At 39.2% G+C, this 13,022-nt stretch overlaps 1 protein-coding gene across 1 annotated transcript; it reads left to right on the forward strand.

Annotated features, from left to right (window-relative positions):
- The first annotated feature begins 166 nt into the window (after positions 1–166).
- mis18bp1 (MIS18 binding protein 1) lies at positions 167–6,638 on the forward strand. The gene is made up of 16 exons (XM_084012646.1): positions 167–1,107; positions 1,204–1,341; positions 1,471–1,775; positions 2,024–2,097; positions 2,267–2,388; positions 2,532–2,616; positions 2,723–2,844; positions 3,429–3,589; positions 3,697–3,766; positions 3,849–4,527; positions 4,637–4,815; positions 5,384–5,517; positions 5,623–5,762; positions 5,848–5,935; positions 6,034–6,088; positions 6,370–6,638. Exons 1-16 carry the CDS (start codon positions 249–251, stop codon positions 6,468–6,470), a joined length of 3,312 nt encoding a protein of 1,103 aa, XP_083868772.1. The 5' UTR covers positions 167–248; the 3' UTR covers positions 6,471–6,638.
- Positions 6,639–13,022: the final 6,384 nt, after the last annotated feature.

Below are 13,022 nucleotides of genomic sequence, written 5' to 3' on the forward strand. Positions count from 1 at the left end.
CTCCGAGTTTCCCCACCTCTAACCCATGTGCAACTTTCGAGTCGGAAAATCGTATTTACCATCATTCCAATACCACGTGAAGGCAGCATAAATGAAGTGCGGAAGTGACGTATTTGTTTTGGCAGTACGTCACCGGATTCTAGCCAAACGCGGCAGTGATGAGGAATTTGAAATTTGCGAGCTAGCGAGCTAGCTACTAGCTTCGCTCTCGGTTGTATATTTCTCGTTTTTCTTTTTCCTAAAAAAACATGGATTCGTATCTTAATATATTACAACACAAAAGACGGCGCTTCGAATCACCCGCCAAGGTGTTTGCTAAGCTAAAGTCCAAAGTGCAGCGAGAAGAAGGGTTATGGGCGAAGGAGGGGACGTTTTTAGCCAATGGCCCGCTGTGTAACGTGAGTGAGAAACACGGAGCAATTTTTAAGTCGCCCAGGAAGAGAGCAGAGAGTATCTGGATGACCGATGAGTTAAAGGAGAATCCGCGGTCTGGGTCTTATCGCAATGAAGCGCAGGCCTTGACGCTCTCACCGCTATCGAGTCCACAGAAAACCTTCGAGTATTCAGACCTGAGCAGCGCTCAAGTCTCGGCAATCGCTCCTGTGACGGAAATGGGACACGGAGGCATACCGAGAAAGAGAGCGTTCATGGAGTCAACGACGCTGTCTCACCAATCCTTCCTGGTTAACAGAAAGCAGATCCACACAGAACCACCCCACGTCAGAGACTCGGCTGCCTTCAGGGGGATTAGCAGGACTCCAGTGAAGTTACAGCCAGTGGAAGACGACTATGTAAGCAGCGTGTTTGAGGAGAGGCGTGCTCCTCTTGACAAGCGGATGTCTCCTGCCTGTGTGTTGTCTCCCACGAGGAAGAGGGGAAAGTGGGAGCCGCTGGACTTTAACAAAGTCAGCAGGGGTTCAAAGGAGGTCAGCAATGAATCCACAAGTCAGCCAAAAGAAAGGAAAACCTCCAGTGCTGTCAGTGAGGATTGCAGCACTTCTGTGGAGGATGTGGGTAATGTTAGAGGATTCTCTGTTCCCCCAACAGAGATGGACGAGGTCACTTATGAACCTGTGTTCTCGTCACCGGGACCCACTTTACTAAAACGTGAGTTATTATTGCTGCTTTGCGCAGTGAAACTTTACCATACGTCATCATTTAGGGGAAGAAACTGACGGGTGCCTCTTTGCTGTTTTTGAACAGGGTCCTTTGTTGCTCTGGAAAAAATGCCTATCATGTCTCCAGCCAAGATGTTTGCATTGATGAAGAAGAGGGAAAATAAACCGAAGCCGCAGGAAGTTCATGAAGTCACCAGCAGCACAACGGATCCCTTCCATGCAGGTAAGTGTGATACTTGATTGGACACTTGAATAGTTGAATCCAGCAAAGCCAAAAGGCATAGTTCTTGTTTTGGTTTATGTCCTTGTTGGCATGTTGTTTATGTTTTCACGCCAACCTTCTTTTCCTTAGGCAATTCCCATCAGTCCAGAGACACTCCGCCTCCCTCCACACCCCACAAAATGTTTGAGATGGAGGACATTGTTTTTAGAAATCTTCCAGAAAACGTGGTTATTGGCAACCGGTCCAGAGTTGAGTCTGCCGACTGCCAATCGAACACCGATTCCTCTGAGGATGTCCTGAGCCCCGCTGTGCCATCGCAACCCATCTTGCTCATAGACCCGCTTGTGCTCAATTCGCCACATATCTCCATACCGAAGAAACAAGATGCTGTGTTCAAGCGAAGGAACTGGCCCCAGAGCACCAAATACCCACGTGTGAGTAGAGATTTTTTATTATTATTATTAAGACCTCTTAAAATGTAGGCTTTGATTAAAAAGTGGGGGGTGATGGGGAGAGTCTTATGTTGATCAAACATGCAAAATCCAACCACTGATCAATTCAGACTTTGTATTTACAGGCACATATTAGATCAAATGGGAAATTTAAATCAACCTTAGTTTGTCTTCTTTGATCATTTTGTCTGTTGTTCCTAATTGGACTTATGTGTTTTCCTCTTTGGCAGGAGAGTGTGATTTATCTCAAAAAGTGGTTCCTGAGGGGAAGTCGCAAGGGCCTATTTGTTGATGGAATCCACCAGTAAGTGTTTCTTGAGTGGTCTTCAAATGAAACAATTCATTCAAAGTTTATTATTTTTAAAATATATACGATTTCTTACTCTACTGCTGTCCTATGAGACAGGCTTGCTTTGGGGTTTGGATCTCTTTAATCTGAACACTGGTATTTTTGACTTGTCTTTTCCACCCAGGGAGGAAAACATACCGTGGAACAGTAACATCATTGTGGAAAGGGTTTCCAGTAACGTGGTTAAGACGGTCTCCCACAAGGTTTACGTCTTGGTTGGCAAGATGAACATGAGTGTTGACTCCGGTAAGCCATATTCTGTGTGGGTGGATATTTACACTGCAAATGCAAAAGTTTAAAATGCAGTAGAAATTGCTCATGATAATATGTAAATAACAATACTGCAGGCATATACTCTTTTTCATGCATTTGTCACTTTTTGCCTGCAGGGTTACCCAAGTGGCTTTTAAAGGAGTTTGTGAATGGTTTTCCGCCAAACTGGGAGACGCTTTATGAGAGCTTTATGTCAAAAAGGTAAGTTTATGATTTTACAGATAGAATATAATTTTTTTGCTATGTTGTAAATCATACCCATACATTTTGAGCTTTTAAAAAATAACTGCCTTTTGGTGTGTTACAGCGACTCCGACAAAGAAATCGAGAGCAAGACGAAGGGCAGAGGAGTCACGTCGAAGAAAAAGTCCGAGGCATCCTCCTCCATTCGTTCTGCGAAGCAGCACAGGCGAAATTCTGTGAGGACACGTGAGTACAAGATAAATGCTTTAGCTAACAGCCGAACAAATACATGCTCGGTACGAGAACATTCAAAGGCAGGAAAAAGATCTGTAGAAAACGCTACTTTCCCCCCAGTTGTTGTTATGTTGCACGGAGAGCTTCATGGTGGATGCAACGATCTGCTCTGTGAGGCTCAACGGAGGCAAAGTGTTTTTTTGATGCTCACAAGCACTGTGAACATGTTGAGCATCTTAGTTGAGCATAACATTTACTAATAAGCACTAAAAACTAAATATTGCCGAATTTGATGTGAATGTCATCGGTTTTGCATTTATTTGATAAAGTTTTGGATGTATTAAAAGCTTGACCCGATGATTATGCTAGACATAAAATCAGGGGATCAACAGAGTTATTAGGATTGACCATGAACATCTGGATCAATTTTCACGACAATCCATCCAATGGTTTGGGCGATATTTCAGCGTGGACCAATAAGGTGGAAACCGACAGATCACTTTTAATCCGTGGTGGTGCAACGTTGACTAACTTATGTATTGGAATCCATGTCAGCTGTTCTTAAGGGTTTTGTTTTGTTCTCTCCTCTTTTCCAGCTGATTCCTGTCCTCCGGCCTCCTCGTCTCGTTTAAATGTGTCCCGAAGTGGTCGCGTGATCAAGCCACCTCTGGAATATTGGAAAGGAGGAAGAGTCATTCTGGACGCACACATGAATGTAACAATCCATGAATGTTACGATACGTCCATCTGCATCCCTGTAAGCACCTCAAATCGAGTTTATCATTAACAATGACCCAGAATAATCATTAACTATGTTAAAAACAACCAATATTTCTGATATGTGTTCATTTCTGGATCTGACAGGAGATCTCTACAAAGATGTCTACGAGGGCGTCGCAGAAGCCTGCCCGTGGGTTCCTGCCCTGCAGTGAAGGCAAATAGACGTTGGCTGCAGTTTTAATTTTGTGAGATTGGTTATGAATCGCATGCAGACAAACTGTCTTCTGTGTTTCCAGGTCGCAAGCGATTTGACTCAGCCAGCGACAAAGAAGCATCAGTCGCGTCGAGGAGGGTCAAGGCTCCACTCCGCAAACGCGCCAGTGCCAAGGTTCAGCCTGAAAAGAAGCCCTCTTATTCACCCGACCCTCCTGTGGAGACACTTAACAGTCCCGAACAGTGGTCCGGCAGACCAACAATGTCCAGCCAAAGGAGCCGAGTTACAAATACAACATTGTATGTGGACACTGTCCCTCAAAAGCAGAGTGAACCAGATAGTCCTGTAACAACTAGATCGAAAAAACAAACGCATAACATTCCAAGATCTTCAGTGAGAGTCATGAGTCGCAAGCAGGTTGTGCCGGCCCCAGAATCCGGTAATGATGTGGTCATCGAGAAGAAGAAGCCAGGGAAAGAGGTGCACAGGAAGAGAAGCAGGAGAGTTCTTAACAAATCACGGCCAAGCTTGTTTCCATCAAGTGAGTCATCGAATTCCTCCGACGAGATTGAGAAGGAACTGGGGACGCAAACAAAACACAAATGGAACAAATGCACCAAGTCATCGTCGCCCACAAAGCCTTTGCCAAAGTCGGCACAATCTAGCAAGAAAAAAGGCAAGGCAACCAAAGGTAACGCACCGGTTCCACAAGAGCAGGACGCAGATGAATGGACAGAGGCGGAGCTTAAGATGCTGCAAGAGTAAGTTTTGGAGACCTGCAGAGTTAGAAAGTGGCACTTTGCTGAATTAGAGTTGCATATTTCTGCATCATAGCCTCATGACTCACTGGTGTATATATATGTTTACCAGGGCTGCTTCCTACTATCCTAAGCACATGGCGGGTTACTGGGCGAAGGTGGCGAGGATGGTTGGGACGCGTTCGGCAGAAGAGTGCAACTACCAGCACACATCCCAGGCAGCCTCCCAGACTCCCGCTAAGAAAGCCAAGAAACCTATGAAGGAGGCGGCGGAAGCACCAAAAGGTCCAGGTAGAGAAGTTATTTTCAAGTTGTTTCACCCCTTTCTAAATCCCCTACCCCCGCTTTGACTACGGTCATGTCAACTTCATTTATGTAGCACATTTCATATAAAATAACATGTAACACAATCTGCTTTGTATAATACAATTCAGATTTTTATGTATTTTTAGGTGGTAGGCTATTTAATATGGCTCTTGATATTTCTAGCTTCTCTTTTGCTTTCCAGAGATCTGCAATTTTCCGTCTGAGCTTTTACACCAAAGTATTTATTTTTCAGCTTTGTTCAATTGCAAAAACTTCTCACCCCCACATTAATATCATTGATACCCTTGAGTCAGGGCATGTATGGGACCTGGCAAGGACTCCTTATAATTTAGCACAATTCAATGTGTTAATTCAATTTAATTTTAGTGTGAAAGTATCCATTTGTGTGATCTTTATTTAAGTTTTATTACTGGAGCGTGATGTTTTCTTTGTAAAGGGCATTTTAATTATTTACTTTTTTAATTAATTAATTTTTTTGCAATAGAGAGGAATTGGTTAAATGTAGAGATTTGACAAAATATAATCAATGCAGATCAGCCGGTGATATCTGCTCGAGTGGGAACCTTCAAGAGGAAGCAGCAGGTGCGCCAGTTCCTGGAGACCATGCCCAGAGAAGATGTTGAGGACGTTTTCAGCTCTGCGTATATGCAGAACAAACGCTATGAGGTACGTTTCATTCTGTTTTATGTATTTTCCAAAAAGAAAATATTTTGGGATTATGACACCAAACAAACTGATAACTGTTCCTCTCACGACTATCATGATGGACAGATGCCCTCCATGTGTCCAAGTGAGCACGACTTCACGTTGTCAGAAATGCAGCCGCTGACCCCAAAGTCGACAGGTTTCCCCGAAGTGAAGACTCCTCAGTGTTTGCATATCACCCCTGGCATGATGGGTTCTCCAAACAGGTGAAGGACGTTGACTTCTGCATTGTAGCTTATGAGTGGGGACCACAGTACAATAACTAACTTACCCTTTTTCTTGATTTCAAAGGGACAATGATGACAAGTACGTCTATCAACTCCAGAAGAGGATGAAAAAAAATCAGTTTAACGTCTGCAAACAAGCTCCTCCTTCAAAGGTACTTTTTAATAAGCGTTCATTTCAGAGATTCTTGTTATCTTGATAGACATGGATCTTTTTTTTATATTCAAAATAATATACATTTCTTTCTTTCAGAGCTTCACACCCACGCCGTCAGTGAAACGAACAATGAGAAGATGTGGTAACACAGGTAGGATTCCTGAGAAATGAATAGGGCAGGGACAAAATAACAGAAACACCTTGCGATACAAAAGTAGATCCCTACTGCTGAGAACAATTTAAAGCTGCTCGTATTAACACAGGTAGAGCTGTTTGACTCAATGTTCATTAGGCTGTAGTTTAATTACATTGAGAAGTAGTTCTGTTTATTGTCCACCACTGTATGTAGACATGAGTTGAACACATTTAAAAAAAAGCTGTAATTGAAATCAGTTATAACACAATCTGTTTTTTTTTTCTTTTTTTCACTAGAAAATGACACGTTTCTTGTTTGGGAGATGTTCCCGGGAAATGATGGCGCGCTGTCTGAAAGCGGAGAGGAAGAGGATTTTTACTTCTCAGACAATGACTGATGGGAGCTTGAACGTCATGTAATTTCAGGGAAAAAAATCTATTTTTACCCCCATTAATTAAAATCAATTCATTTTAGTATATATCTGTAAATATCGTTCTTCTTTAAAGCCATAGTCAAGAGTCAGTTGTTACTTTTCTTTTAATAAACATTCTTTAATTCATAGTTATTCTTTGTGTTGTTCTATCTTTGACCAGAATTATCTATGGAAGTGGTTCCCGACTTATTGCTTCACTTTGAAGGGTCACAAGCCAAATATCTACCCTAGGTCCCTACAAAAGTGGAGATCCAGGACTTAATTTACCTCAACCTTCTTTATCTATTATTTAGGTTTTACTGATAGATTCACTCTGATTGTTGTGATCCCACAGCTAAATTAACAACCACTTTGTGGAAGCTAATGTCTAAATATAGAATACAGAATGGTCATATCGGAGAAAGGAGTGCAATGTTGTCCCGTCATATGGATAGGATTTTGGATGGATAGGCTGTGATCACACCAAGAACACAGGCTCCCCATTTGCCTCTGTGTAAAAAATAGGAACCGGTTAATGTTTCTCAAACCTGACTACTTTTCTCCATTTTGACAGAAATGTTCCACCTGTGGCCGAGCTCCTGCATCAATAGTCGTGGATGCTTGAAAGTTTTGTGTCATGTAGCCTATACGTAATCGCGTAGGATCTATAATATTATGCAGCATAGGGCCTGCTACTCTAATTAGGACACTGCAATCCCCAGTGGACAAAGACAATTGGACCTTTTTGTGGGCCAGTTCACGAAAGGGTGTATCTTGGACACCGTTGTACTATAATATGAAAATATGAAATGGTGATATTACAGAAAATATTGATATTGTTATTGCTATCGCACATGAATGAGTAAAGGAAGGAAGTAAATATGTGCAGTGTTTATTGTGCAGTCTGTCAGCAGCAGGAAGGACGAGCAGTATCGCTCCTTCACACAACCGCGCTGAAGCAGCCCGTCACTGAAGGAGCCCGTCACTGAAGGAGCTGCCCAGTCCTGCAGGGGATAGGGCACATTCTCTATCACAACCTCAACTGGATCCGGGGGCCATGCCAGAGCAGAGCTGGTCTTCATTATCAGTCCGTCCACAGTCTCTTCCTGTCAACTGTCAAGATGCCGCAGTCCCAGTAGATCACATATGACATACTCAAGAAGACTGAAAGAAGACATGGTGTAGTATGTTGAAAAAGTGACAGTATAGCATGTTGGAAAAAAATCAGAGAATAGCCTGCCAAAAAAAGGTACATAGCATAGCATGTCAAAAAAAGGCATAGTATATAGTATGTCCAAAAGAAATCATAAAAATGTTATGGTAAAGCACATTGAAAAAAATCCTAAATAAGTTATAGCATGTTGAAATTTGACAAAAAATTTGAATTAAAAACTCATAAAAACACTTGGTATCATATGCCTGGTAAAGTGTGAGTGTAGTAAGTCCAGAACAGTTATAAAATGTCAAAGTAAAATTTAAAAAAATAAAAGTCATACTATAGCATGTCGAAATTTCACGAAAAACTCAGCCAACAAAATTCATAAAATGTGGTAGAAATCTGATTTAAAAAGTGATAAAAACCCATGGTATTGTATGTCTGGCAAAGTCTGAGTGTAGTAAGTCCAAAACAGTCATAAAAAGCAAAGTCAAATTTTATAAAAGTCACATTATATGTTACGGCTGTATGTTTTCCTTCTGCTCTTGTCCTTTTCCATTCCAGTGGCCCAGGTGAGCTGAATTTTAAACTGAGGTGCGCCTGGGGAGGAAGTACTTAAAAGCTCCAGTGCCAGGAGCAGGAGGAGCAGGCCTCTGGTGCAGACACTGCTGGTCTTGCTGCCACTTATGCTAGGATTTTTGGCATGTGTTGTTGTATTTTCACATGTTATTAAATGCTATGGATTTGATTACTATAAACGTGTCTTTTCGTATTTGATATGGGTCAGTGATGGATTGTTTTTCGCTCGAAAGTGCAGGGCATAACACTATAGCATGTTGTAATTTTTCAAAAAAGTAGACAAAATTCATAGAATGTTGTAAAAATCGGTTTAAAAGATCTTGAATACCCAAGTCTGTGTAGTAAGTCCAAAACAGTTATAAAAAGGCAAAGTCAAATAAAAAAAAAAGAAAATCATAAAAAAGTCATAGTGTAGCATGTCGAAAAAGTCATAAAAAAGCCATAGTATAGCATGTCGAAAAAGTCATAGTATAGCATGTTGAAAATGTCATAAAAAAGTCATAGTATAGCATGTCGAAAAAGTCATAAAAAAGTCATAGTATAGCATGTCGAAAATGTCATAAAAAAGTCATAGTATAGCATGTCGAAAAAGTCATAAAAAAGCCATAGTATAGCATGTTGAAAAAGTCATAGTATAGCATGTCGAAAAAGTCATAAAAAAGTCATAGTGTAGCATGTCGAAAAAGTCATAAAAAAGCCATAGTATAGCATGTCGAAAAAGTCATAGTATAGCATGTCGAAAAAGTCATAAAAAAGTCATAGTGTAGCATGTCGAAAAAGTCATAAAAAAGCCATAGTATAGCATGTCGAAAAAGTCATAGTATAGCATGTTGAAAATGTCATAAAAAAGTCATAGTATAGCATGTCGAAAAAGTCATAAAAAAGTCATAGTATAGCATGTCGAAAATGTCATAAAAAAGTCATAGTATAGCATGTCGAAAAAGTCATAAAAAAGCCATAGTATAGCATGTTGAAAAAGTCATAGTATAGCATGTCGAAAAAGTCATAAAAAAGTCATAGTATAGCATGTCGAAAATGTCATAAAAAAGTCATAGTATAGCATGTCGAAAAAGTCATAAAAAAGCCATAGTATAGCATGTTGAAAAAGCCATAGTATAGCATGTCGAAAATGTCATAAAAAAGTCATAGTATAGCATGTCGAAAAAGTCATAAAAAAGCCATAGTATAGCATGTTGAAAAAGCCATAGTATAGCATGTCGAAAAAGTCATAGTATAGCATGTTGAAAAAGCCATAGTATAGCATGTCGAAAAAGTCATAAAAAAGCCATAGTATAGCATGTCGAAAAAGTCATAAAAAAGCCATAGTATAGGATGTCGAAAAAGTCATAAAAAAGTCATAGTATAGCATGTCGAAAAAGTCATAAAAAATGTCGAAAATTCATGAAAAAGTCAGTCAGAATATATTCATAAAAACATATTTAAAATTGTTAAAAAGGCATAAAAATCGCTCATCTCGCTTGACGCGCCTAGTCTCAGTGTAGTGAGTCCAAAACAGCCATAAAAAGCCATGGTCAACTTTTTCAGGGAAAAAAAAAGTCATACTATAGCATGTCGAAAAAAAAGTGAAAAATCGACAAAATTCATAAAATGTTGTAAAAATGATGTAAAAGTCCTAACATATGCTTCTATATCGCGTGTCAATCAAAATCTGAGTGTAGTGAGTCCAAAATAGTTATAAAAAGGCTTAGTGATATTCCCCCCCCCCCCCCAAAAAAAAAGTCATATTATAGCACGTCGAAAATTCACGAAAAAGTCAGTCAGGATATATTCATAAAAAAATATTTAAAATTGTTAAAAAGGCATAAAAATCGCTCATCTCGCTTGACGCGCCTAGTCTCAGTGTAGTGAGTCCAAAACAGCCATAAAAAGCCATGGTCAACTTTTTCAGGGAAAAAAAAAGTCATACTATAGCATGTCGAAAAAAAAGTAAAAAATCGACAAAATTCATAAAATGTTGTAAAAATGATGTAAAAGTCCTAACATATGCTTCTATATCGCGTGTCAATCAAAATCTGAGTGTAGTGAGTCCAAAACAGTCATAAAAAGGCTTATTCATGGCAGGCAGGTGGTTGAGTGGTTAGAGTGCATGCCATTTACCCATGTCTGCATATATGCAGCAGCCTCAGGTTCGAATCCCGGCTGGAGATCCTTTGATACATGTCACATCCCCCTCTCTCTCCCATGTTTCCTCTCTATCCACCGCTAAATACAAAGGTGTCTATGCAAGAAAATAATCTTTAAAAAAAAAAGCCTTGATCATATTGTTAAAAAAAGGTCATGCTATAGGATGTCGAAAATTCACGAAAAAGTCAGTCAGAATATATTCATAAAAAAATATTTAAAATTGTTAAAAAGGCATAAAAATCGCTCATCTCGCTTGACGCGCCTAGTCTCAGTGTAGTGAGTCCAAAACAGCCATAAAAAGCCATGGTCAACTTTTTCAGGGGAAAAAAAAGTCATACTATAGCATGTTGAAAAAAAAGTGAAAAATCGACAAAATTCATAAAATGTTGTAAAAATGATGTAAAAGTCCTAACATATGCTTCTATATCGCGTGTCAATCAAAATCTGAGTGTAGTGAGTCCAAAATAGTTATAAAAAGGCTTAGTGATATTCCCCCCCCCCCCCAAAAAAAAAGTCATATTATAGCACGTCGAAAATTCACGAAAAAGTCAGTCAGGATATATTCATAAAAAAATATTTAAAATTGTTAAAAAGGCATAAAAATCGCTCATCTCGCTTGACGCGCCTAGTCTCAGTGTAGTGAGTCCAAAACAGCCATAAAAAGCCATGGTCAACTTTTTCAGGGAAAAAAAAAGTCATACTATAGCATATCGAAAAAAAAGTAAAAAATCGACAAAATTCATAAAATGTTGTAAAAATGATGTAAAAGTCCTAACATATGCTTCTATATCGCGTGTCAATCAAAATCTGAGTGTAGTGAGTCCAAAACAGTCATAAAAAGGCTTATTCATGGCAGGCAGGTGGTTGAGTGGTTAGAGTGCATGCCATTTACCCATGTCTGCATATATGCAGCAGCCTCAGGTTCGAATCCCGGCTGGAGATCCTTTGATACATGTCACATCCCCCTCTCTCTCCCATGTTTCCTCTCTATCCACCGCTAAATACAAAGGTGTCTATGCAAGAAAATAATCTTTAAAAAAAAAAGCCTTGATCATATTGTTAAAAAAAGGTCATGCTATAGGATGTCGAAAATTCACGAAAAAGTCAGTCAGAATATATTCATAAAAAAATATTTAAAATTGTTAAAAAGGCATAAAAATCGCTCATCTCGCTTGACGCGCCTAGTCTCAGTGTAGTGAGTCCAAAACAGCCATAAAAAGCCATGGTCAACTTTTTCAGGTGAAAAAAAAGTCATACTATAGCATGTCGAAAAAAAAGTGAAAAATCGACAAAATTCATAAAATGTTGTAAAAATGATGTAAAAGTCCTAACATATGCTTCTATATCGCGTGTCAATCAAAATCTGAGTGTAGTGAGTCCAAAACAGTCATAAAAAGGCTTATTCACGGCAGGCAGGTGGTTGAGTGGTTAGAGTGCATGCCATTTACCCATGTCTGCATATATGCAGCAGCCTCAGGTTCGAATCCCGGCTGGAGATCCTTTGATACATGTCACATCCCCCTCTCTCTCCCATGTTTCCTCTCTATCCACCGCTAAATACAAAGGTGTCTATGCAAGAAAATAATCTTTAAAAAAAAAAGCCTTGATCATATTGTTAAAAAAAGGTCATGCTATAGCATGTCGAAAATTCACGAAAAAGTCAGTCAGAATATATTCATAAAAAAATATTTAAAATTGTTAAAAAGGCATAAAAATCGCTCATCACGCTTGACGCGCCTAGTCTCAGTGTAGTGAGTCCAAAACAGCCATAAAAAGCCATGGTCAACTTTTTCAGGGGAAAAAAAAGTCATACTATAGCATGTCGAAAAAAAAGTGAAAAATCGACAAAATTCATAAAATGTTGTAAAAATGATGTAAAAGTCCTAACATATGCTTCTATATCGCGTGTCAATCAAAATCTGAGTGTAGTGAGTCCAAAATAGTTATAAAAAGGCTTAGTCATATTCCCCCCCCCCCCCCCAAAAAAAAGTCATATTATAGCACGTCGAAAATTCACGAAAAAGTCAGTCAGGATATATTCATAAAAAAATATTTAAAATTGTTAAAAAGGCATAAAAATCGCTCATCTCGCTTGACGCGCCTAGTCTCAGTGTAGTGAGTCCAAAACAGCCATAAAAAGCCATGGTCAACTTTTTCAGGGAAAAAAAAAGTCATATTATAGCATGTCGAAAAAAAAGTGAAAAATCGACAAAATTCATAAAATGTTGTAAAAATGATGTAAAAGTCCTAACATATGCTTCTATATCGCGTGTCAATCAAAATCTGAGTGAAGTGAGTCCAAAATAGTTATAAAAAGGCTTAGTCATATTCCCCCCCCCCCCCCCAAAAAAAGTCGTATTATAGCACGTCGAAAATTCACGAAAAAGTCAGTCAGAATATATTCATAAAAAAATATTTAAAATTGTTAAAAAGGCATAAAAATCGCTCATCTCGCTTGACGCGCCTAGTCTCAGTGTAGTGAGTCCAAAACAGCCATAAAAAGCCATGGTCAACTTTTTCAGGGGAAAAAAAAGTCATACTATAGCATGTCGAAAAAAAAGTGAAAAATCGACAAAATTCATAAAATGTTGTAAAAATGATGTAAAAGTCCTAACAAATGCATCTATATCGCGTGTCAATCAAAATCTGAGTGTAGT

Source organism: Eutrigla gurnardus, assembly GCF_963514095.1.
Source record: "Eutrigla gurnardus genome assembly, chromosome: 7".
NCBI lineage: Eukaryota > Metazoa > Chordata > Actinopteri > Perciformes > Triglidae > Eutrigla > Eutrigla gurnardus.